The sequence below is a fragment of the Talpa occidentalis genome, unplaced genomic scaffold (genome assembly GCF_014898055.3).
Source record: "Talpa occidentalis isolate TD23 unplaced genomic scaffold, MPIMG_talOcc4v2.1 talOcc4.5, whole genome shotgun sequence".
In the NCBI taxonomy this organism is placed as follows: domain Eukaryota; kingdom Metazoa; phylum Chordata; class Mammalia; order Eulipotyphla; family Talpidae; genus Talpa; species Talpa occidentalis.
Window position 1 is genome coordinate 133,510,918 of NW_023604861.1, and position 27,106 is coordinate 133,538,023.

The 27,106-nt window shown below is 39.6% G+C and overlaps 1 protein-coding gene across 1 annotated transcript in view; it reads left to right on the top strand.

Annotated features, from left to right (window-relative positions):
• The window catches only part of NBAS (NBAS subunit of NRZ tethering complex), a 253,228-nt gene that overhangs the window by 79,601 nt on the left and 146,521 nt on the right, over positions 1-27,106 (top strand). The window contains exons 21-24 of the mRNA XM_037528501.2: positions 6,806-6,910; positions 7,258-7,394; positions 24,041-24,124; positions 26,421-26,574. Coding sequence (XP_037384398.1) covers positions 6,806-6,910; positions 7,258-7,394; positions 24,041-24,124; positions 26,421-26,574 — 480 coding nt within the window. The remainder of the gene's footprint in view (positions 1-6,805; positions 6,911-7,257; positions 7,395-24,040; positions 24,125-26,420; positions 26,575-27,106) is intronic.

Consider the following 27,106-nt stretch of genomic DNA (forward strand, 5'->3'; position numbering starts at 1 on the left):
AAAAAAAAATATATTTCTTCAGGAACACAGAGATATCCCCATGGTGGGCATTTTTTTTTTTTTTTAAAGATTTATTTATTTATTTATTTATACAAGCACTGGGTACAGTCAGAAGTGCGGGAGGGTGAGAGAATTCACCAGAGCCAGAGCGGGGAGCAGAGCAGGCAGAAGGACCGAAGTACACTGCTGAGGGGAGCAGCGGGCGGCAGGAGGGGTCTGCGCGCCATGTGGGACCCTCCTCTGGTGGCCGGGGAGCAGCCGGGGATCGAACCGGCACTGCAGAGGGTGCGGGCAGCTTCGCAACCCGGCGCTCAACCGCTGCGCCACCAGGGAGGCCCCATGGTGGGCATTTTAATAGTACATTGTACATGAGATCCAATTTACGTGTTGTTAAAGGTATGAGGCATTTCAATAAACATAGTTTACGTTGCTTTTTCACTTGAACCTCATAGCTCAAGTTGCTTGGAATTTAATATCAATTTCAAGCCTTTGAAGGTTGACCTCCCTTGTTTTTACTTCCTCAGTCTGTGTTCATCTCCCTTTTGCAGGCATAATTCTTTGCTTTTGGTGCTGACACATAGTAGGCATTGAGAAGATATCACTTCAATAGTACCCATCCCCAGAATAACGAGGAATTTACTACTTGTGATACCTGCAGTCAAGTCCAAAAGCATTCAGTCCATCCCCTACCCTCTAACATAATAGAAATGGTTTTAAATAAAAATACTAGTGGCAATAGGTGCTATTTTTGTGGCAATTAGGGAATATAGTCATGAAGATGACATTTCACATAGACAAGTCACAAAAAATTGCTAATAATTTTTTTGACTGTCTGTGCTATTACCTTGACTGTTGGATTGTCATTATTTTAAAGCATATTCTTTTACTATCATTTTGTTGAGGTAATGTTGCTTTACAACACTGTATATGATTCTGAAGTAGCAGATCCACCTTTTCAGATGTGTGTTACCACACTGCCCTTGCCACCAAGGCACCCATACTTCTCTGCCACGGTCCATTGGATCCCTTTCTCCCTTTACTCTCGAACCCCACCTACCCGTCTAGTAACCTCAATTTTGCAGTCAGATATCTAGTGTTTGTTTTGGTTAGCGTGCATGTTCCTTTGTTTTGTTTCTTTATGTTCTACGTGTAAGCATCTGGTGTTTGTCTTCTCCTGGTCTCCTCCAGGTAGTATCATCTCCTCTAGTTTCATCCATGTCGTCACAAATGGCAAGATTTTCTCTTTTTTGATAGCTGAGTAGTGTCTCATTGTGTATATACCACTTCTTAATCCACTCATTCATCTTTTGGCACTTGGGTTGTTGCTGTAACTTAGCTGTTGTAAATAGTGCTGAAAACAGGAGTGCACATACCCCTTCGAATTAGTGTTTTCACATTCTTGTGGTAGATCCCTAGGAGTAGAATTGCTGAATCATGTGGTAAACCTATTTTTAATATTTTTAGAAAACTCCATACTGCTTGCCACGGGGGCCTGGACCAGTCTGCATTCCCACCAGCAGTGTCCAAGGTTTCCTTTTACCCACCTCCCTGCCAACGCTTGTTGTTTCTGGTGTGGCTATATGTATGGGCCGTCCTCAGCGATGGGAGGTGGCATTTCGCTGTACTTTTGATTAGTATTTCCCTGATGATAAATGATGCTGCACATTTTTTCATGTGCCTGTCGGCCATCTGCATGTTTTCTTTGGAAAGTGACCGTTTAACTCTTTTGCCCAATTTTGGACAGATTTTTTTTCTTTTTGTTGAGTTTTCTGAGTTCTTTGTAGACCTTGGATATTAGCTCCTCGTCAGGTGTATGTTGTGCAAATGTTTTCTCCCATTCAGTAGTGTGTCTTTTTTGTTTTAATGATTGTTTCTTTTTTGTGAAAAAGCTTAAAGCATATTCTTTTATTATGTCTCAGCGCTGTGATGTTCTGAGGTAATACATAAAAGCGCATTGTGAACTGCAGAAGTCATCATAGATAGAGTTTGTTATTTTTATACTTAACCTTACTTTCACCAATGATCATATCTTAAAAAGTGAAAGTTCCATAAAAATGTTCGATTTGACTATCCAGTTAATTTTCTTTTATTATTCTTTAGTTATTGAATTGCTGTTTCCTACTTGACAGTAATAAGTACATTTATTATTACACAGTAATAGTGACATTTAAAGTATCTATTGAGGATGTATTTTTGTAGAATTAATCTAAGCTTTTGAAAAATAGGTGAAGTTGATTAATTTGGTTGTTAAAACTTAGAAAGAAGGATGTTCAGCTATAGTGGCTAACCAGCCAGCTAGTAGTAGAAAGAGGCATTCATTTTAATCCTAGGACATGGCTTATTTTATTCATTCTGTGATAAATGAGATAAAAATGGGTTCATTTAAATTTTCCGCCCTATACACCAGATATTATGTCAGTTTTGGAGGTAGAGAGATGAACAAGTAATAGTCCTCATGGAGTCCTCATTATATAGGCAATACGTGATGATAATGAAGAGATGATGGACTGATGAAGGAGCATAATGGGGAAAAACATTAAATATTTCCTGGGACTGTCTACATAGGAAGTAATATTTCAACTAGTCCTTAAAAAAGGGAGGCAGGGACTTGGGAGTACTGTGAGGGCCCTTGAGAATGGGAACTCCATAAAGATGAGCTTTTACTCATGTGCTGCTGGAACTCCAGAGCTCAAAATGACACCTGGCTGGCTAAGGAGCTTGGTGTGTATTTGTTAAAGGAACAGGGAGGTACGAAAATACCTTAGGAAATAGCAGCATCTTTGTTGAGGACCTGCTTGTCAGCCGGTATCTTATGTACTCAATCCAGATTACTTCTCAACAGTCCTTTGAGGCAGGTACTGCTATCCTTTCAATTATATGGATATGAAAATTGAGACTTAGAGAAGGTGAGTAACTTGCCTCAATGAGTAGGAAGCAGGAGCTTCTAGCTGGGTCTCTTTGATTCATAAGCTGATGTTGATCATCGTGTTCTGTATAATGACAGGCCAGTGGCGTGAAAGAAGGTGGCAGATGGCACGCTCCTGAGCAAGGGAACTAGTCGGGGCACTGGCCCTGGGGGTCACGGGGTGTATAGAATAAAGGCAGAAGATACAGCTAGAAGTTTGTGGCTATGTTTTGGAAAGTCTTTCCTGCTGTGTCTGGAATTGAATTTTCATCAGAGATTGAGTGAGTTTAGGAAAAAAAGGGAGGTCGGGAGGAAGACTGGCTGTGGGCAGCTCTCTCAAGGTTTATTGTGAAGGTTGGCAAAGAAGGTGGAGCAGCTGGAGGCGTCATTGAGATTAAAGATTTTTTTTTAATGGAAGGTACAAGTAGGGTTTGTATGGTAATGGGAATGGGCCAGAAGCAGACGAGGAGGAAATTTTTGAAAGAGGAAAGATAATGTTGTGAGCACAGAAATGGTAGGAATGGAAGCCGGAACACTGGTAGCTTTGAGGATCTTTTAGCAGCATTTTTCTCTGTTGTACCTTGTAAGGGGCAGGAATGGACACAGTGCAGGTTTTCTGATCCCATGCAGACCGGGTAAAGGAGGATTCGGAGTCCTCAGTGGTTTTGCAGGCTTTTATTGGGATTACCAGGTACACGGCAGGCAGGGGTGCTGGGGTGCCGGGAGGCTGGCAGGCCTCCCAGCCCCCAGCAAATCTGCACTCTCTCTGTGCTCTCTGGCGTTCTCTGCTTCTGCTTCTTTGCTTCTCTCTTGGCTTCTCTTCGGCTTCTCCTGTTTTTTCTCAGCTTCTGCTGGCGTCCCCGTGACGCCACCCTTAAAAAAAATCACAGTCTCAGCCCAGGTGAATCCCATCTACCTAGGCCCACACCCTACTCCAGGAGCCCGCCATCAGGCATGCATTCAGGACCTCAAGGATCCATCATCTATCCTGATGGCAGGAGGGCAGAAAAGCCTGACATTTTCTTTACCCTACATACCTGAAGGAGGCAAAGTCGTATTGGTGCAGATACAGGTGGATATCTGCACCAATTTTTGCTGTGTTGGAAAAAAGAGAGACTATGTGTCTAATTCTGTAAATTAAAAAAGTGTATGAAGCAAGGTTTTTAGCTGAGAATGGGGTTAAAGGGCACAGGGCGCTGGGAGGCTGGGAAGAATGCAAGAGCAGGAGGGAAGGAAATGGAGGGCGTTGAGGGACAGCACTCAGGGTCTGTTTGCAGGCTGTTGTCTTGAATTTCTCAATTTTTAGCTTTTTATTGTAAAGAATTTCAGACCATGAAAGTATGGAGACTAGCGCACAGAACCCTGCGTGCTCATGGCCCGGCTACAGCCGTCGTACACGTTGTCCCATCTTTTCCTCTCTGCCGCCCTCTCCTGCTTTTTCTCTCTTGTCAGTATTTCAGGGCAAACCACAGACTCCTATTATTTTACCCAAACTAGTTATATAGCTCTAACAGATGATTAGGACTCCAACAAACATAACCACGGAATCACTGCTATTTTAACCTAATTCTTAACCGTTCTCTACTATCTCCTGTGCCCGTGTATGTTCAGGCTCCCCCGGTGGCCTGGCAAGTGCTTTTTTTATGGTTCGTTCATTTGAATCAGGTTCTAAATAAGGTTGAGATTTTCAGATTGATATGAGAACTGTCAGCTTGGTTTTGTGATAATGTCCTGTATTCACAGTTCCTCGTTTGGTTTGATTTGGGATGATGCTTTGCCAGGTGGATAGGATATAGGGGAAGAAAGCAAAGGACGGAAGAATTCTCTTTATATTGCACCTGTGATTTTAAGCTGGTTAGAAGAGATGAGAGACTTTCAGGGGAGACAGCAAGTGTAAGAAGGCAGGTCAGCAGGTTGGATGCCTCGGCCGGGCTGAGGAATTATGTCAGTGGCACCCACTTGGTGAGCGGGAAGGAGAGGAGCGCGGTGACAGGTTCAGTGCTGCAAGGTAAGGTAAAGAGTATCAGGCTTTTCTGCCCTTCCGCCATTAGGATGGATGATGGATCTGTGGTCCTGAATGCAGGCCTGATGGCAGGCACCTGGAGTGGGGTGTGGGCATACGTGAGTGGGAACACCTGGGCTGAGAGACTGAGCTTATAAGGGCGGCAACACGGGGACACCAGCAGAACTACGAGAGCAGTGGAGAACAAGGACACCAGAGAAGGCCGGAGAGCCCAGGTAGAGGGAAGACTTGCTGGAGGCTGGGAGGCCTGCCAGCCTGCCTGCCGTGTACCTGGTAAATCCCAATAAAAGCCTGCAAAAGCCACCGAGGGCTCCAGGACTGTCTCCTTCTTTACCCCGTCTGCTCGGGTCATAGAAAACCTGCCCTGTGTCATCCTGCCATTACAAGTGCTGCCACGGAGATCCCAAGAGGGCCTTCTTGGTGATGATGGACCCAGAGTCTGCTCGTGGATGTGTAGCCACGGTCAAGTGAAGGAAGTGATTGTTGGGAGGAGGAGTCACATCCCTGAAGTGGCGGCTCCTTCTTTTGTTTTCTGTGAGCGTGCATCGACTCGTTTTCCCCCCCTCCCTTTTCCTGGTGTTCGTCCATCTACTTTTCAGATGCACCTTCCCACTTCCTTGCTAAAATTTAAGTGTTGTTCCTCACGGCTCCTTTCATGCTACTTAATCTCTCTTGGGATCATTTTCCAAGGGCTGAGACATCTGCTCATATCTCACCCCATAACTCCTGACCTGTGGGCCCACGTGCCCGCCGGGCAGCTCCTTTGAGGAATGCTGTAGTCCTGCTTCTGCATGTGTGCACATGACCTCTCAACCTCCACCCTCCCTTCCTCATCTGCCCTAAACATCCTCATTCTCCTGCTTTCCATTTCAGCGAATGAATTCAGTCTCAGATATGATTGGTTATTTGCTCTGCATAGGGATGTGTGGTTGGCACGGGGCTCAGCATTACACACAGCAGATGAGGGGTCCCGCACTGGCACTTGCCATGTCTGACTTCCATTTTTTTCTTGGGTTTTAGCTTCTGAGTCACTCTGGGAAGCTTCCTCGTCTTCCCGAAAGTAATTTTAGCATCTTCCTTCTGTTTCCCTTTCCCTGTTCATTTTTCTCTACTAGTTTTTAAGCTCTTGGGGAGCAGGGACATACACTTGCTGTTCATTATGTTACTTTTGCCTATCATGGTGCCCCTAACACATAGTAGATGCTCAATAAATAAGCATTTTGTATAAACTGCCCCAGCAGCAGTGAGGCCAGGTAGGTACCAGTGGCCAGTGCCCATTGCGTGCAGCCATACAGCCCTGTGGAACTGTCACTTACTTGCTTTTTCCAGGTGGTGGATGGTGGTTGCCCTAGTGTTATTTTTACTGCCTGTTTCATTTACTTCTGGATTAAAAAAAATTAGCATTTATAATAGAGCATTTTCAAAATAATGGCAACAATGCAGATGTAGTGCTTCAGTTAACAGTTGATGGTTTAATTAATTCAGGCCTTATTATTATTTTTATTTTTTTAAAAAAGATTTATTTATTTATACAAGCACTGGGTACAGTCAGAAGCACGGGAGGGTGAGAGAATTCACCAGAGCCAGAGCGGGGAGCAGAGCAGGCAGAAGGACCAAGGTACACTGCTGAGGGGAGCAGCGGGCGGCAGGAGAGGTCTGCGCGCCATGCGGAACCCTTCTCCAGTGGCTGGGGAGCAGCTGGGGATCAAACCGGCGCTGCAGAGGCTGTGGGCAGCTTCACAACACAGCGCTCAACCTCTGTGCCACCGGGGAGGCCCTCAGGCCTTATTTATTTAGGTAGGCAGAGTTGTAAAGGTTTTTAATATTTTGTCACCTATATTTAAAAGCCTTTTCATTAAATCATTGTTTCCCCTCAGGAAATCCTAGGAGTGCCTCATTCATCTCAACAGAGATATGACGCTGAATACTTTAAGAAGTTCAGAAATCAGAATATTGTTCTCTCAGCAAGAACTTATGCTCGGGTAATTTCTTTTCTGTAAATAAAATTATTATGGTTATTAACGCTTTCTAAATCCTTGAGCCATGCAGTTAGTGTTATCACAAGCATGTGCCATCATTTCGTGCTTTGTTATAATACTAGTAAATGTAGAGAAAATAGAATCCTATTTTAAAATATTATTCATCATTCAAAGTTTTAAAAATAGACAGTTTTTATAACATTAAATAGGGAAATGTGATCCAGACAAGTAAAAATCAGGACTATTTCAAAGTACTTCATAAGCAAGTGGATTTTGGTTTTTAAATGTCGTTTTGCAGTCATTTATTTCTAAGGTTTACATTAGAAACTGCTCCCTTGCCTTTTGTACAGGAAAGCAATGTCCAGGCCCTAGAAATTCTGTTCACTTACCATGGAGCTGACCTGCTTCCTCATCGCCTTGCGATTCTCTCCAACTTCCCAGAGACCACTTCCCCACATGAGTATTCTGCTCTGCTGCCTGAAGCTGGGTATGTGACTTGGCTACCTGAGTGTTGCCTTCTTTCTAAATAACATGTTTTTTTTTTGTCTTAGACTGGACACCTTAATTTAAAAATGTAATTTGTGTGATTTTTTTCTGATTATAAAATTACTTCTGACTTATTTTTAAGTGATCCTTACCCACAAAGTCTAGCATAACAGGGTCACCTTGACCTAATGGCCAAGAACTTTCCTTTTTTTTATGAAAGCCTCCAGATTTGACTGAATATAATTTATTTTTTGCTTTCTGCTTATTTGGAAAATAGATCTAACCTGAATAAAAATGACTTTTTCTACTCTAAACTGTTACCACAAAGAAAAGGGCTGTTGTCTCGCAAATATTTCCTATCATTTCCTCATAGATTTGAATGCATTTAGTGTTGTCTTCTCAGGATTGCTCAGATAAATAGCTGATTTTAACCTGAAATGTCTGTATTGGCTTGCAAAATAGCTTTCCAGTGGTGTTCCATGAGCTGTCCCTTCCCTGTAGTCTCATCATTCTTTGACCATCCTTGTCCATCCTTTTTATGGCTTATCCTCGCCAGTCACTTCTGTTCCTGCCTTTCTGCCTTCTTTAACAAACAGCCCGTCTTAAACCCAAAACTCACTCTTAAATGCAGAGAGCATCTCTTTCTTATCTTTGTCTCCCCTGGGTTCTCCAGAAATGTCTGCTAGTGGGTAAGTTAGGTCTCTGTTGGGCCTGCTTGCAGAGATTGAAGGATGTCCTGAAGGAGAGGAGCAAAATCTGCTCTCACCTGTTAATGCAGGAGGTCCCCAGGGTAGTGCTTCCATAGACCAGGGTTCCCTTGGTCTCAGGACTCAGTTGCTACTTTAGCGCATAGTAATAGCCTGCACCCTTTAGCCGTGTTTAAAGATTTACTCTAAGGGACACGCAGATCAATAAGATATACTTATAGAAATTAAGCCCATTACTAACATTTCTTACTATCTTTATCAACAACCATAATTTTTGGTAATAGAGATTTTTTTTTAAATGAAAAAGATAAATTATGTTTTGATTTTCCGTGTTTTTGATACCTGTAACACATTTTGGAAAGATTATTTAGATTTTTCCTTGTTGCCTCTTTTTTTGTCACAAAACCTTTCCAGAATGATGAATGCAATCGTGCATAAGGTAGTATTTAGAACAGTTGTCTGTTGGAATAGTAAACCATAGGGGTAAAAGCATCGACTCGAGTCAAGTTGCCTGGATTGGTGAGCTTGTATAAGTTTCTCAACTGCACAGGTTTTTTTCACCTGGGAAGTAGAAATGATTATAACTCTTATTCATAGTGTTGTGGGAATGATTGAATTACAGAATGCAAAAAGCAGAGAACAGTGACACCACGTAAGTGTTGCTTAAGTGTTGGCAATTACTAGTGCAGAATCCCCTGCTAAGGCCTTGCCTTTATGTATTTATATATGTCATTTACTTATTGTTGTAAACTCCTTGGAGAGTTACAGAAAAGTTGCAAAGGTAATTCAGAGCTCCTGTTTGTTGTTTGCCTTCTTACATAATCATGGCACATTTATTAAAACTAAGAAATTACTGTTGGAATGGTCACTTCTGCATGAAATGTGATATATATCCCCGAAAATCTCTGCACTCTGCCAAAAAGATCATGTTGTTAAAGCCACAGGGGTTAATGTGGAAAATGGGGTTAGTCACCGAGCATTCAAAAACTGTTCAGTGGAACCAAATTAGGAAGCTAATAAAAATTGTGCTGTAGTTTTTACATATGCTAAATGGTTAAGAAACATGTAAATACTAAGATGCAACAATTTTCCATGAAAAAGACCTGAGAACAGCTTTGCTTGTGGAATGCGTGCAGAGGAATTGCAGGTTGGAACTCTGGGGTAGGCAGCACGGTCTCCCCACTTGCTCCTTAATGAGTTCGCTCGGGGAGTGTGTGTCCCCCTGTGTGTGCTGACGAGGTTCATGATGCAGTTTTCTGTTCCCCTGTTGTTTCTTGTGGATGAAAATTGTGCTTCAGCAAATGCACACTTTGTGCCACGGTCTTGTCCCCTAATATATCAATTCATTGGGACAAATTTGCATTTTCAAAACATGATTGCAGAACTGCCTGTACAGTGCTATTTGCTAAACTACAGATTTACTTGGATTTAACCAGTTTTCCTACTAATACCCTTTTTCTGGTTCTATATCTTATCCAGGATATCATATTGCATTTGAATTCATTTACTTTTAATATGTGGAAATAAATTCTGTCGTTCAGTATCTGTCAGTCAAGGAATTCTTTAACACATATATAGACTAGGCAATGAAAATTGATATTCATATTTATATTCCTGGATTATGTCTAGAATCAACAAGGAAAGACTGAAATATTTTTAGTGTATTTTGGGATACTGAAATATTTAAAATATTTTACAGTGTAAGTGGCAATATTGTTTGATGGAAATAGAATATCCAGAACACCTCATTCTTCTCATCATCCTAGAAAAGCTGTTACTATAGTAACTTGGCAGTTTATTTGCTTGTGAATATTTAAGTTCAGTTGGGTTACTTGCTGAGTGAAAGTCTGACTCGGAGAAGCGGGCTGTCACTGAGCCGGACTGTACTCGTGTGAACCCTGAATGTGTGTTTATAGGTTTCATGAATTGGTGTTTCTGTGAATTACTTGTTGACTTATAATCATTTCCTTTTGTCAGTTCCCTAATAATTTATGTGACATCATTATGACTTTGTGGAACATTTAGCCACCGGTTGTGTAGAGTACATAGGACGTCAGCCTGATATTGTGTCCACCTGGTCCCATATACAGCAGCGGCTTTGAAACTACATAAAAAGCAAGTTTCATTTAGAACAGCCTTGTAGATAGTCTGATAAATTGTATGACAAGCCAACCAGGTATCCCTCCCAGTGACCTGCAGACCCAGGACCTTTGTGCTGTACATTCTTTAACCCATGTGTTTGGCCCTGCTGTATTTTCCCTTACTAGCCCTAAGTCTCTTATTCCTGCCTTTCTTAGCCCTTTGTCCCTTTTGTGTGCTGCCCCATGTGATACTGCAGCAGAAAAACCAGGGTACCAAGAAGTTTTCTCATCCCCCCTTTTCATGGGGACATGAAAGTTTTGCAATCTTTTCTTCTCGCTGATAAGTGATTGTCACTCACCCAAAACTGGAAGGCCTCTGGGTGACCAGTTTGGAGCATATTTTTCTTTCAGAGGTTGCCAGTATCTGGTGGCATGTTTTTTTAATGACAGACTAGACAAGCCCACATCTCATCCTGAAGACCTGGGAACAGTGCTGGGAACGGAAAACACAAGGGGTTGATGTGGTGCAGTAAATAAGATGCTGCAGCCAAAAACATTACTTTTGAAACAGAAAACAATCTGGAGAGAAACCTGTCTGACTTTTCACCTTTTTAGCAAGGTGGTTGCTGGTTGTCTCACCTTCAGTCCTGTTCAGAGTCATGCCCATGTCTTCTCTGCATTCCTTAGCTGTATTTTTGACTCTGTGGTAAGCATAAGAGACCATTAGAACCTTTTGTCACGATGCACTTTTCATTTTCATTTTAATTGTAAAATATACATAACAAAGTTTACCATCTTAACCATTTTTCATTGTATGGTTCAGCACATTCACATTGTTGTACAACCAATTTCCAGAACTCTTTATCTTATGGAACAGACTCAGTACCATTAAATAACAACTCATTTTCACTTCACTCCAGCCCCTGACAGTCAGTTACTGTTCTGTTTTCTGTCTCTATGCATTTGATTATGCAGTATTTATCTTTTTGTGATTGGCTTATTTCACTTAGCCTAAAGCTTGATATACTTTCAGTGAAATTAATATTATAATTAAATGAGATTTACAGTGGTTTGTACCTGTGGGTCATGTTTCTATTTATGCTGTGAAAGTGTTTCATAGATAAAGGACACAGATGAATTCTGATCAGAGGCGGGCGGTTACATAACCGTGTCTGTCTGATTCCTTATGGAGAAGAACCTCTTCTTCATCTGTGGGTAATAAACAGGGCATCCAGGCTGAAAGGAACAGCTAACCTCTCTTTGAAATGCACTGTTTTATATCTTGGATTTGAATAGCCAAACATGGAGGCTTTTCCTATTATTTCAACAACACAAAATTTATGTTGTAAAGACAAAGCACCAATATTTGTTTCATTAAAATTCTCAGGAGGGGGCCTCCCTGGTGGCACAGCGGTTGAGCACTGGGCTGGGAAGCTGCACACAGCCTCTGCAGTGCCGGTTCCATCCCCGGCCGTTCCATCCCCGGCCACCGGCGAGGGTTCCACATGGCGCGCAGACCTCTCCTGCCGCCCGCTGCTCCCCTCAGCAGTGTACTTTGTCAGTCTGCCTGCTCTGCTCCCCGCTCTGGCTCTGGTGAATTCTCTCACCCTCCCGGCTTCTGACTGTACCCAGTGCTTGTATAAATAAATAAATAAATCTTTAAAAAAAAAATTCTCAGGAGGGCAACCTTTGTTTTGGTCAAAATGACTTACTTGCTAACTTAAATCATTAATAAAGAATTTACTTCTAAAATGATGAGATTCCATTATTCTCAGTCTTCACAACTGAAAGGCAGAGAGAACATTTTGCTGCACTTTCAGTTTCCTCTTGATGATGTTTTAATATTTTACATGAGCTGTGTTTTTTCAGAGATGAAATAATTGGGACCATCTTTTTTATTAAAGTTGACTCTGAGCAGTTTTCCATTTAGAAGTTGAATTATTGTTTGGTTGATTTTTTTTTTTTTTTTCCCTTGCAAGGTAACAGAAAACATTATCATCATGAATTACTTAACTTTATTTCATAGTTTTAAAGGTAGTCTGGAAATCTTTTCCCATATGGCACTTCTTAATGTTTCTTACAAAGGAGATTTCATTTTTGATTTTTAACTTTTGTTACAGAAATTTATGGCTAGTTAATGAGTTCATGAGAAGCTAATTTAGAAACGAAGTATTTCTAAGTTGCTTCATCTTATTTTCATCAAACTGTTTAAAGTCAGTGGAAGAGTCAAAAACTTGTGTTATTTTAATAAAAATTTAGGGGATACTTGTATTACATCCACAGGCATTATTTAGATTAGATCAGTGGATACAAGTATGAGTTAGCTGTGAATTAAATTTGTTCCTGTCCACAGATAAATTATAGTTTACTAGGGAAGATTGTACAGGTTGGGTATAGATAAAACTATTATAAAATATGTGTCACAGGAGAAATATAGATGGCTTCAGAGATGGGAGACTTTACTTTCTGTTAAAATGACAATAAATCAGGAAACTTTCATGGAAGAAGTAAGGTTTGATCTAGGACTTGAAAGTTGAGTATATTTTTGATATTGGGATGTCAAATAGGAAAGAACAGTTAAAATATGTAACCTAAAGTTGTTCCACCTACTCAACCTTCACCTATATCATATTGCTGTTAACAGAGTCCAAAAGATGATTTTAGTTAATTTGTTAGTTGAAGATAATTATGTAGTATATATACATGTTGCTTTTCAATGCTGCATGCCTGAAAGTTATATAATATCGCAATACAATGCTACTTCAATTAAAAAAAAAGAAAATGAATTACCATGGAGTTTTTCCGATGAACTGTTAATGAATCTCCATTTATTCATGTTTTTATGTAGTTTAATCCTGTTCATAAAGATTTCTTTTTTCTTCCTTGAAATTTCTAAAGATCAGCTTTTATTGGGCAGTCTGCGCCTATAATAATTTTGTTGTTGTAACAGAATATCACCTCGATGGTAGTCTAGGTGATGATGTGGTTATGGAAAGATCACGTTTTGATCCTTAAGGGAAATGTGTTTCTTTCTCTTTTAATAATGAAAAGTTGATTAGTTACCTAATTAGAATTCAATTCCCACAAAAGTTTTTTTTTTTTTCCCCTGGAAGTACTGTGAGCAAGGAACAACAAATTGGTTTGCATTTTAGACTTGGATTAAGTGTTTGGCTTATTCTCGGGTGAATGTCATGGAAAGGGGTACAGAGAGTACTTCCCAAAGTGGGATATATGGACCTTTCCAGAACCCACGAATCACCTGGCATTTGGATCAGGGAAGCAAGGCCTAATCGTCTCGGCTGTTTGGGGGCAGGATCTGGGTGGTAGTGGAGTGACTGGTTGGCGTGGCTCTTGGTACTAGGGGCTACTTTAGATCTTGACTTAGTTATTTCTTGTCATTTTGTTTTCTCAAAACAAAAAAATGGATAGGGCAAGTTCTTTGAATAGGTGGAAATGATTATTACATGAGAGTAATTTCTATGGGCTTTGGAAGTCTATGTTGGTATTTGTTACGTACTTGGTACAGCAGGACTGAGGAGATGCAGGTGTGCTGGTGTGTGAGTTCATTCCTCTTAGATTCAACAAGAAGTTTATTGTATAGATGGAACTTTTCTATTTTACTAACCAATTTTATGTTTCACATAATTCTCACAGCATGTTTATTATGAGATAAGCAGAAAAGGATTATTATTCTGTTCTCAGGGTGAAAAGCTTTAGAGGCATTAGTGAAATATGTCTTGAAATGGAAGTTATTTTTAAAAATATATTGCATTATCATTTTAGTGGTTATGTAACTATTACCAGATATTTTTAATGCGGTTTAATACAGTTTAAAGTTTCTGGTTTTATTTGAAATTAAGAAATCTTTGAGAGGGTTCTTCCCCCCCACAACTAATTAGTGTTTCTCTAATAACCTGTTTCTAGATTCAGTATTAACTCATGATATCATTAAGTATCATGGAAATGATACCTTCATGGAAATGGTATTTTCTTTCATTCTTCATTTTCTTCCAAACTTCAAATACCTTGACCAATAATTCCAGAACATGTGATCCATAAGTAGATTATAACATCTTCAGAATGGTTGAATTACCTCAGGGAAATAGTCCCTATAATTCTTTTTGATCACGCAATGTCTTTTCCAGTCAGGATTTCATTAATATGTAAATACATGTCTGTAACAGCAGTGAATCTCTTTATCACACTGTATTTAATTAACATATAAATAACCCTGTGAGATACTTTCCCCAATTTCTGATATAGGCAAGCCTGTTTAAATATTGTATTTGTAATAAGTGAAATTTTATTAAGAATCAAATCAATATTTTGCAGACAAAGGGATGCATAATTTTAAGAAAGTTTTGACCTCATTGTGCATCATTTCATGTAATCCTGAAAGCTTAAATGTTATATACAAGAACTGTGGGGAAACATGACATATTGAAGTGTGGGCTCAGTGTCATGAATTGGAAAAGAGATAGCATGTCCCCGGGAGAGCAGGAAAGTGCTTCCAGTCATAAGGGCGCATGTGCCGTGGTCCTGATACTCGCAGGCTGTGTGCTTTTTGGGAAGTCACTTACTTTTCTGAATTTCAATTTCTGCAGGTGTTCAGTGGGGGAAGCGTAGGGGTATTGTGATGACTCAGTAACTTAAGAGCTAAAATCTAGCAAAGCCCCTGGCATCTGATTGGTATTCAGCAGGTAGCAGCCGTGGTGGTAACTGAGGAGAAGGTTCAGCATTAGCAACGCAGTGGTAGGCTTTTTGGTACATATTTATAGGAATGTCAAATTATAGCTAATCTTTTAGTTTCAAGTGCATTAGGGAGGCTTGCAGAAGACTAATGAATGAACACAATGCAAAATGACAAAAGGGAATATTCCTCCCCATGACACTGAGCTGTGATTTCTCTTATGGGAAGCACCTCCTTCCTGGTTTCAGTTCCCTGACATTCCAAATTATCACTCAAAAAGTGGCTTAGTGAGCACTGTTTCAAATGAAGGTGAAGTTTGTACTTTTTTTTTTTTTATTGAATTAAAGCTAGAGGAAAGTGAACAAATCATAAATGTACACCTTGATGAGTTTTCACTAAGCGAACAAGATTAAGAAGCAGACATTGCCAGCATCCGTACTGACATTCCCAGTGTGCTGCTTGTAGACAGAATGTAGTTGAACCTTGCTGTTTTTCTCGTATCTGCCATATTTAGGAAATTCATGCCTATTATTTCTTTAAATATGGTTTTTCTCCCTCTCCAGCCCCAGCCCACATGCTCTTCTCTTGGTCTCCACTTACTTGTGTTAAGCACTTGATCTGGTCTGCTAGGTCATTTTTTAGGTTTTTTTTTCCCCCTTTGTTTCTGTTACTATGTTTTTAAAAATTATTAATCTTTTTTATTTACTGCGGTATCTGCCATCAATTCCATTAGTATGTTTTTTGTATTGGATACTGCATTTTTCACCCTCAGGAGTTAGATTTGAGTTTCCTAATTTTCTGTCTTTCTGGTTTAAGAAAATGAATTTTCTCCTGGCTAGGGGCCATCATTTCCTACTTTTTTGCATGCCAGACACCACTGTTGTTCAGAACATACTTTCTCTTTTCCATAATGTGAAGTTTTATTGAATCCTACTGCCTGAGTTTTGCCAGCCACCTTCCTGTATACTGTATGGTTAACTTGTCTTTGCAGTTGATCAAAATGGATTCTAAATTTGTAATGGGTTAAAGTAGTCAGTAACAGGTCTTCTTAACCTGAAAATCATAGACAGCAGCCTAGCAGTTCAGGCATAGGGTATTTATTTGATACTGTTTCTTCTTGGGTAATCTGGAGTCTGAATTTATTCCAGGGTCAATTCCCTCTCCACTTCCTGTACTTCCTGTTCTGATTTTGTGAATGAGTGTTTGTTATGTAGTTAAGACTCTATATAACAAAATGATACCCGCCCCCTTCAGATTCTTCAGTGTTTTGCTTTCTTTCTCATTTACAATCTCTTGTTTAATGTTGAACCTCATCAGCAACAGAGAAGTGTTAGAATTACCTGCACTGCAGACCCACCTGAAACATTGTCTTCCAACCACTGCCTGCAGGAGGGACATCAGCGGGCCTCTCTCCTTCCGTTTCTGGGTTTGGGTTCTTCATCCGTGATTGCCTGTCAGTCCGCAGTGTAATTGGCTTAGACTCAGATCTCATGATGCGATAGACCGGTACGGTGGTGTCTCAGAGCAGATGACTTTCTGTATTTCTTTGTTTATTAAAAGCTGAGGAAAGCATATTCATGTTGAGCTGTAAATACCCCTGTGTTTTGGAGGTAGTTTTGATTTTTTTTTGTCTATATATGTTCATCCATCCATTCATCCTTTAGTCTGTCCATCCATTTATCTATTTAGTGTTTAATGAGGATTAAAATGTATGTCATGATTAGGTTTTATTCTTAGTGCAATTGTACTAAAAATATAAAGATGACTAAAGCTTTGAAGGAGCTTAGAGTTTAGTAAAGGAGTAAGCTGTAATTCATTGCAGTGACAGTGGTCGCAGAAATACAGGTAGGCTTTAGTAATATGGAAGGAAGTCTGGTGAGCTTGGTCTAGGAACATCACAGAAGGACTCCGCTTTTCCCCTAATGAACACTACATGATTGATGCGTTTAAAGACAACATTATAAATATGCATGCCATGAACCGCAGGGCTCTTCCGTCCATTTAGATGAGGTTAAAGCACTGTATTTATAATTTGTTAATTTTCTCTTTAAGCATCTTATACCCGTATCTTTTCTCCCTACTGTCATTACCCGGCTGGGTTTCCAAAGCATTATTTTTTCTTTCTATGTGTAGTTTTTTAAAAGTTGGGTATCACAGAGCTTCATTTCATAAAGAAAGGTTAAATTAATGATTGAAATATTTTGCTGAGACCCTTTTCTGAGTAAGGTTCTGTGGGTTTAAAGTGCCCTGACTCTGAAAGACATGGGTACTGGTAATTCTGTAGCAGTAAGATAAATTTTTGAAAGTAATTTATATAGTTTTAACTATGTCTTTCTCCATTTAAATTGTCATATATTTTGAATTTATTATTCTGATAAGTTTTGCAGTTTGTTTAAATTTTATTAGTTCTTAAGAATTTTTTTTTCATTATTTGTTTTTGAGAACTCTGATTTTAGAATATAGACACTCAGTGAATTTGTTCATACCAGTCACTTATTTATTCAATTCAATAAGCTTGTGAAATAAGTGAAATATATAATTAATGGGGTATTTGAGTACTAAATGAAATAATGCATTTGTTGTATACGTGCAGTTGAAATTACTCATTATTAGTATGCATATAACATAATTAGGAATTGTGACAGATGTAAGGGAGTGCTTATAAGAAAGGAATATTTAGAGGCCTCCCTGGTGCCATAAGGGGTTAAGTCTCAGCACTATGAAGTTTCTGCAGCCGCTGCAGCACAAGTTCTATCCCCAGCCAAGGAGCTAACCTACATGGCGCAGCAGACCTCTCTGGTCTTGCCTGCTGCTCTTCTCAGCAGTGTATTTCAGTCAACCTCCCTATTAGGCTCCCTACTCTGTCTCTGGTGAATGCTCTCACTCCCCGCCCCCACCTCTGGCCTGCACCCCAGATCTTGTATGCATAAATAAATAAATAAATAAATCTTAAAAAAAGAGAAAGGAATATTTTAATTTTATTTTTAGGGCTATTTACTTTCAATAGGGAAAAATTTATATTAGCAGCTTGAGAAAGTAGTAGGTAAGAACTCCAGGAAAATATTGGAATATCATAAAGTTAAAATGGGAGTAAATGTCAGAAGAATTGTCAGTTTTTAAGCAGCGAGGATTTAGAATGGGTAGACAGCAAATGGCATGAAATGATCAGCAAAACATATATGAGAAGTGGGAACTTTAGCTGGAAAAGGCATAGGATCCAGGTAGGTGGAATATTTATAGTGTCCCAGAGTACAGACTCTGGAACCAGACTACTGGGGTTCAAATCCTAGGTGCAGCTTTTCAGCTGTGTGACTGAACACGTTATTAACTTGTTTCTGTCTCATCTATTATAAAATGAGAAAGATAATACGGTGTGTCTCAGGACTGCTGAATTTTTATCGCATTTCTTTTTATCGCTCTGTCTCTCTGCTTAGAACTTTATACTTGAGCTCACACATATTGAGGACTATGTAAGTATCAGCTATAGGTTGGGCAAAGTTAGATTCTTTATAGAATCTAACTGTGTGTGAAATGTACATTTGAAGTAGGTCAGGAGGCAGCGATGTGTTGGGACTCTGAAGGGTCACCATGAGGAAATCAATATTCTTGTGACTTGGGGTCTGCACAGCCATTGTTTGTGCTGCTTTTAAAATGTTTTTGTTGTTGTGAGTCAAAGGGAGGTGAAAAAACACTCTTTTCCTCTCTAATCCTTTTGTTCAAACTCCACTAGCACTACAACCTTGTAGAAGGTCAAGGTTTATAATAGTTTTGTAGTTGAGTAGTTCAGATGTCACATACTTTTATCTTTGTCCTGGGAGGTTTTTCTGGTTTAATTAATAGACCAAAGGAGATATGTCAAAGTCTTGTTGTCTTTCAGTGATGTGACATGAAGATCTCACTATTACTCTCCCTAATGGTTCTCTGTCAGTCTAAGTAGCAAAGAATAGGGAGTGCAACTGACTGGATTTCTCTCATTTTACTCCCCTTTTGGTGATTTTTAGACTCTCCTAGCATGCAGATAGTTGTCATCAACTCTTAGGTGACCCTTAGGCTTCCTGTCTTTCACTCTTTATGTGACATAATCCTTCCCAGCATGAAATACTGGCAACTCTGTACTTCATTTGATTACTGTACATGAAAGTTATTATCTACCCATTTTAAGTTAAGCCCCTATTTTCCATAGATGCAGTATTATAAATAGAAAGTCATCACAAAAGTAATAAGATGTATGCTTATAAATATGTGTTATGTATATAAAGCCAAATGCTCAGTGTAAAAATGACTACATAAATGTTTTGTTTGGGGAATTTTCAAATGTCCATTAGCTTGTTAACATGTAGTGCATTGAAATTGGGTGTAAGGATGACTTTTTTCACTCTTGTAACTTACCTCATCGTAGATATAGGTATTTCCCATTGTTCTTAGGACTTTCAGAGTCTCTTGTTCAAAATGAGGGTCGTCTGTTCAGTGGGTCGGTGATGGTGGTAGAATAGGGGCAGTTTCATATCATTATTCACATGCTGCCTTTTTTGTTGGCATTAAATACCTTTAGGAAGAGCAGCCTTTCTAACTTAATTAACTGCTCTGGAAAATTCTACACCGGTTCTGCATTGGAGTTTGTGACTTTCCCTTAAATTGTAATGATTTTGCAAATTAGGTAACCTTTGAAATAAATCATCCTTTGCTCATGGCTAAAAATTTATTTTCAAACTTGGTTTTAAGCAATTGTGAGAGAGCTGATGACTTGAGGAAATTGTTGACTTCCCTCATAAATCAGCTCATCACTTGTTCTTATTACTGTTTATTGCAGCACTGGCCAGGTGCCATGTTCACAGGATGGTGTCGGTGGGTGGAGTTCATTGCTGTTGGTGGGTGTTTGTAAACATAATCATTGATAAGATGATTATCATAGCATTACTATTTATCATAATGTAGCTTTTGAATGTCAACCAGCCACATGTATTTGTATCACTAGCCATGAGAAACCAGCTTGTTGGTGTTAATGCTTGCTATGATGACTGAACCGCATGCTGTGTACCAGGTACTATGCGAACAGATTTATCCTCTCCAAGTCCAGTTGAGGTTAATCCTATTCCCTCCATTTCATGACTGAGGAAATGAAGGCAAAGGTAGATTGCACAGCCTGCTCCAGGTTACCCAGAGCTTCAGGCTGCAGGTTAGACTTCTAAGAGAATGCTCTTAGTTATCATGGCTTGGAATTCAGGAAAACGTTGCTCTCATCTCATGTTTATTTTGCAGGTTATAGCGCAGTATTTACTAGATAGATGAGCAGCTGGGGCCAGAGATGAAGCCAGTAGTGGCAGGAGGAGAATGCAGGGCAAAGTGGTGGGTTCTCACTGTTGTCTGTGTTGCACGTGCCTGATGTCTGAGGATAGGGTACATTTCAGGATACCTTATTCATGCCTGCGACTTTCTAAGTCACTTATTAAAGAAGTCAAATCCTACTGGTCCTAAGACGCCTTTAGGGAGCTTTTCTTCAACTTCTGAGTGATAACTAACTAATCTCTGGATGAATTTCCCCTTGAGTTTCAGATAGTTTACCTTGTTCTCTGATGGGAACCATAATGTAGTTATACATGTAGGCCCAAATGATTATTATTATTATTGTCCTTTATTTATCAGAACATTTTCTTCTGTGCTCAATAATAGGCATAAATAGAACTCCACATCTTAAAACCAGTGCATAGAAGGTGGCAATTAGTAGTAATACACTGTCTATTTAGCTTTTGTTTCCAAGACACAGAACACAAATAAAAGAACTTTTGTTAAGTTTATTCTTGATAAAATTTCTTTGAAATAAAACATTTATAGATAGTGTGAGAAATAATTGGTGAGAGAATAGTTGAACATAATAGAACTCGTTATATTCATTCCTTTCCTGCTGACAGATAAATATTACCTTCAGATGAAACCAGCAAAGTTTATTGTTTGGAATAAAACAACGAATAGGGTTATAATATAAAGAATCCTAAAATTAAGCAAAAGCAGCCATTATTTTGTAAAGAGATAATTTAAGTTTACCATGTACTTTCATTTTTTTAGTGGGGATGATGATACAAGTACATTTTAAGATTTTCCAAGCAAAGTAGAAGCAATGGAAGAAAAAGATGAAAGTCTATGAAAATAATTTGTGTTTATAGAACTTGGATTCAAAATAAAAGTTTTGCAGCTAACCACACTTTATAGTTCTTTGGAAGGAGCAGTATATTTTCTGGGTTTTTTTTTGAACCACAATTTTACCTAACTTATTTAGTGATTAACAGGACCAATATTTTTGTCATGAACAGAATTAAAGAAAAAGGATTAAGTATTTCTCTGCATTTTATAAAGCATTTTGTAATCCTGCCTGTCTTGTGAAAGAATAAGTAACCAAAATTTGTCCATTTAAAAAAAGGTAATGACAGGATTAATCAGTTATTTTGAAGTGTAGTGGTGAGATTTTGGGAAATAGGTATTCTGAGAGCTTTGTTTTTCCCAGGCAGTACAGTGACACGTCCAGCTGTCTAGATACCATGTTAGTATCCCTCCCAGCCACTTAGTGACCTGCCTGTGTTGAGACTGGTTTTACATCTTGGGTTAAATGTATCTTACAACTATACATAGAAACAAATTTGGTGGGCTGTCTGAATTCAGGGTAGGGGCAGCTCAAAGTCCCCTACCCTGCTGGGCCCAGACCCCACCTGGTGACTCCTCTGCCTGTGGCAGGGCGTCAGGGGAGTGAGGGTGGTCTCTGGTGGGGGTCTGCCCTTCCTTAGATGGGATATGTGCTGACTGCAGGTGTCAGCTTTGAATTATGTCTGCTGGTGTTTAAATCCTGGCTCTGTCATATTTTAGCTTTATGAAGATGAATGAATAAGTGAATTCAGTTTTCTCGTTAAAATATAAGGACAATAGTATCACCTGTTACATCACATGGGTAGGACTCCCTGAGGTACTGAATGTTAAAGCATTGCCCACTGTCTAGTCCTTGGTAAGGAGTCAATACATGCTAAAGATGGTTGTTGCTCACCATGGCTGGCATAATACTGCTAGAACTGGTATTACACTGTCAGTGCTGATCTGCACTTTTAGAAACATTAGTTGTGCTGTGCTGGGAAGATGAGGCCTACCTTGTGGTGTGGCCCTCCGAGAGGACCTTATCTATGATATCTGTTTTAATAAAAACAGGTGTGTTTTCTTACCCATTTCTGTTCATTGAAGCATAAAATAAGTTTTACAACTTTGTTTTTTAAATAACAAATTGATTTTTTTTTTTTGCCGAAGATCTGACACCATTACTAATCATTTTAATAACTTGTATCTAATTATACTACTTTGTATAGAAAATAAATATCTCAACTTGTGATATATTTTTAAAAAATTCTTTCAGAAAATATTTTATGTAGTTTATAGAACCATGTGTTCTTTAATTAGAAAAGCAGCAAAAATATGTTTATTTTTTTCCTCATTCCTCAGTTCATTGCTGTAATTTATTCTTAGGTTGAAAGACTGAGCATTATCATCAGCATTGTATCCAGATGCATTTTCTCTTAATTTTCATTGCAGTGGTCTGTGGTAAAATGTTAGTTACTGACATGGAAGAAGATAAAATTGTTTTTCACTTGGTGACAAATGAAATAGTGTGATTGTGGCACCCCTTCTAAATAATCATCTGTATGGTCCAGACATTTAAAAATGTGAACTCAAATGTCTCAAAAAATGTATCTTCTGGTGCATAGTTTGCTAGGCCAGTAAGTGTTAGCTCAAGAGGAGGTAACAAAATATTGTGCTTTAAATATGTAGTATAATAAATTTCTTCTTCTGTGTATCCAATGGGGAACTTTGACTTTGGATAATTTGCTCCAGTAGTAATAACCATAAAGGGGTGAAGTTGCTCAGTGCATCTGCACAACCCATTCTGGACCCTTCTGCTGCCTTCTTCTGCTCTGACACTCTCCAGTGGCCTCCTGTTACCTTCCCATGAAGACCGACCTCTTCATCAACATTATTTTCAAACATTTATGAAGTGTCTCTTGTGCAAGGCATGTTCATAGCCTGGTGAAATAAGAAAGTACAAAATACAGCCTAATAATATAAGAAAGTACAGCCCTTTCTCTGGGGCTATGATAAATTTTAGGAGAAAGCTGAACCATTGATGTTTAGACATATGAGACAAAGTGTTTTATAGAACTATAAAAGCAAGGCAGTTGAACTTTGTTTTTAAAAAAACTTTGTTTTTTGTCTTTATTCTTAACTCAGTTTCAGTTGTTTCTATGGATGTGTGGGGGGTGTCAGAGGTAGCAGGGACATTACAGGTAGTGTTTGGAGCGCCTCACTTTAGAAGCCACACGCCCGCACCTGCACAGACAGTTAGAGTTCAGAGGCCACTGTATTCCCTCGGCCTTTTGGATGGCAGTGCGTTGCTGTTACAGTCTCCTACTGTGTTTTCCTCACTTTTCCTTTTTAATTTATTCTTAATTCTGTCCAGTCAGACCTTATTTTTGCCTCCTTTAGAGTCTCTTATCTTTTTTTCTTGATACTTTTAATCTGGAAAGTCATTTCTTCAGTCTTGCCGTGACTTGTCTTTCAGGTCTGTGCTGTCTAACATGGTAGCCGGTAGCCGCGTGTAGCTCTTTAAATTTTAATTAACATTGGATAAATAATAACTTAGTTTAAATAACTTAGTTATTTATGATCAAATAACTTTGTTTTCTTCCTTAGTATTAGTAGCCACATTTCAAGTGTTTAATATATTTACATGTAGCTAGTGGTTACCATATTGGATAACACAGTTGTGGAACTTTTCCGCGACCTCTGCAAGTTAGATTGTAAACTCTCTGAGGGCAGGGGACAATTTTTGTTGGTATTAAGAACATAAAATCTAGACTCTTGGTAAATGTTTAGAGTGTGTGGCTGAACACATGCCCATGCCCTGCTTTAGCTTCTTGCCAATTATTTTGCTTTGTTTTCTCCTTTTTGAATCAATTTGTGATCAAGAGGAATCAACAATTTGGCATTTTCCTTTGCATCTTATGTGCAGTGTGTGTTACATGGCACCTGATCACATACCATAAATAGGAGTCTTGGAGAATTAAGGGTACTCTTCACATCATGTTTCTTGTGTGGCCAGTCATTGAGGTAATGTCTTTGTTTGTTTTTTCAATTTAAGTCGTAATGGTGACTCCTTGGTGATCATCCCTTGGCATGAACAGAAACACCGAAATAAAGACTGGTGTGAGGAGCTGGAATGCAGGTAAGACTGGGCCTGCACGAGGGCCCTTATTTCTTTGTGGATGTGTGACTAGAAGGCCTGTCATGGTGGTGTGAGGCGTGTGATCACTTTCTTGATGGTGGCCCCTGATTTAAAGGGTTTGAGTGAAGTCAAAACAAAACAAAACAAAACAAAAAGCAACAAAAAAAAACTTGACTTTTACTCATTAAAAATTTTTAATGGAAAAATACTGAAAAAATTACAATTACTCTGAAAATATGTTCTGCAAAAGCTCTTCACTTTGAGGTGTTCCCTATTTAGTTTTTGATGTGTACGGATATAATTTTCAAAGTTACTCTGTGGTAAACGTGTTCTGTTCTTGATTCAGTTTTAAAAAACGTCACCTCAAAAAGCCTTACAGTGTGGCAGCACCAAATTCCAGGGAAGTGGATGGAGAGGAAGCAGGGTGGGAATCCACATGATGAACATTCGAGCCCCTTACCTCCCCCCCACTCCTCATCAGGTGCACACCCTCCCCGTCTCACCTTCCGTACTCCCCCATGTGATATCGGAGATTTAATTTTTCCACTCATGAATTGAGCCACAGAACCTCCAGGTTTTTGGACATTAGGCAACCCCTCACACTAGCTACTGCATCATGCGGGAGAAATGGAATCATCCAAATGTCATTTTGTATTTGCCAGTAGATTAACCTCAAAGCATTCTACTAAGCTTGTTTAAAAACAGAAAGCACAACTAAAATCCACGGTCCTCGTTCCCTTTCCTGCATGTCATGCTCTCCAGAGGCAACTGTTTTTCCTTCTTTCACGTGACTCTTTGGCATGGGCTCCAGTCTCTGAATAACATCATTGTACAGCTGCTTCTTGGTCTTCAGTTCTGGTTGCCCTCTCTTGACTTCGAAGAATGAAACATAATGGTTTAGTTACGTTTTACTCCATATACCCCGAGTCTCCTCGTGCGTTTATGCCACCCTTTCCCCTTTTTAAAGACCTGTTAGTGTTTAGAGGGGGTTTCAGGAGAAAGTGGAGCTAAGTGTATGGCCTTTATTGGTTATATTTAACTAGAAGTCCTCCGTTACCGATTGTCATGAGAGATTGAAGAGATACATTGAAAAGGCGAGAGGTCAGTGCCAGTGACAAAACCTGAGATTTGAAGGGTGAAGAGGGGTTAGCTCAGTGGAGGATGAGTTGGCAAATGAGGAAGGCGGTGTGTTCAAGCAGAAAGAGGATTCGAGGCTGCTTCAAGGACTGAAGGAGTGGCCCGCGTTGCTGGAGGACACAGGGTATTGAGATTGGCACTGAGTCGACACTAGAATATTTTAAGGCAGACTGCAGGCTATAAAAGGCAGCCTGGGGATGATATAATCAGATTTCTGTTAGAAAAGGATAACGGTATTACCTGAGGATACAATGAATTCAGGTTTGATCTAGTTGCATTGGACATGCTTGTGAAGCATCTTAAAAACAAAGATCAGGGAGATTTTGGAACTTTGCCGGAATTCCAGGGTAGGGGTAAATGGCAGTGTAATGTCTGTGGTGAGTTATGGGGGTGACTGGCTAGAGGAGGCTGTTCTAGCAAAGTGACTGAGAAGGGGTGGCCAGAAATGGGGAAAAAGTGAGAGCATGGCAATCTGGAATGAGAGGCAAGCGGGTTCCTAGGAGAGGAAGTGGTTAAATTCTATCCATGGGTGCTCAGAGGAAAATAAGATCAGGACTGTAAAAGGATCCAAGGAATGCAGAGTTACTTGTGGGTATTTTTCTTTGCTGAAATGTGGCAGCTTTGAAGGGAAAATTTCAAGTGACTTGTGTCCCATGGGGCAAGATCAGTGATCAGAATGTTTAAGGCAGTTGTGAGACTAGTTAGGAACTTCCATTTATACAATAAGAATTTCTTAATTTATTTTTGAATTGGAATCACCGGGGAGTGATTTACTAAGCCAGGGCCTGACTGGCCGTCATCGGTAATTTAGATTCAGTGGCTCTGTGGCAGGCACCTGCCGCTCGTGTCTTATGGTGGGGTGATGCGGATTTGGTTACTAATTATTTGTTTTGATTTACTGTCCATTCTGATTTTTTTAAATTGGAAAAACTAATAGGAAAATAAATGAAGTTTCCCAAAAATGTCCCATTTATAAGTGTGCGCAAACTCCCCACCTGAAAATTCACTCATATCCCCTTTCTCTGTACCTACTCTCTCTTTGCATCTTTCTCTCACTCTTATCCTCTCACAGACAGACACACACAGAGACAGATACACACACACTGTAATTTTCCTAGCATTCCAGTCAACTATTAATTGTTCCTTCTGTGCTTTGCAGAACAGTGGTTGAGCCAACTCTCCCAGATGAAAGTGAATTCTTGTACGCTGCCCAGCCAGAGTTACTGCAATACAGGACTACCCAGCTTGCAGTGGAGAAGGTGATGGACTGGTACCAGACCCGGGCAGAGGAAATAGAGCACTACTCCCGGCAGGTGAGGGGAAGGAGGCAGGCCGTGCGCTGGCCTTTCAGGCGCACTGTGGAGCGGTGGCGATGGTGGTGCCAGGATCGTGCATATAGTTTGCTAAGGACAAAGGGACTATTTCTTACTGCTTTTGTTCACGTATGCTGTGCCTCAGAAAGTTTTGTGACTTTTTTCCTTCTTAAAGAGCAAATACATATATGAAAAATTGTTCCAAAAGTTTTCTTCAAATTATAAGCTGCAAAGTATGGTACAAACTGTCCCAGATTTCCCACATACTTTAATAGTTTGAGACCATGTTAATTTAAAAGATTGTATCAACCTGGACTTGCTGATTAGTCCCCTGTCATGTTGCATTATTGCAGCTGATTGTTAATTTGCTTTTCAGGATCCATGTTTCATGCTCTAATTTCTGACATTTTCTTTAGGTCAAAGCCTAATTTCCCTCAGGGACTGTGTGCCTTTACTGAGATGCATAATAACTGCAGCTGTAACTGTAAGAGAGGGCCGTGGAAGAGAGAGGATGGTCGTACCGAAGCTTAGG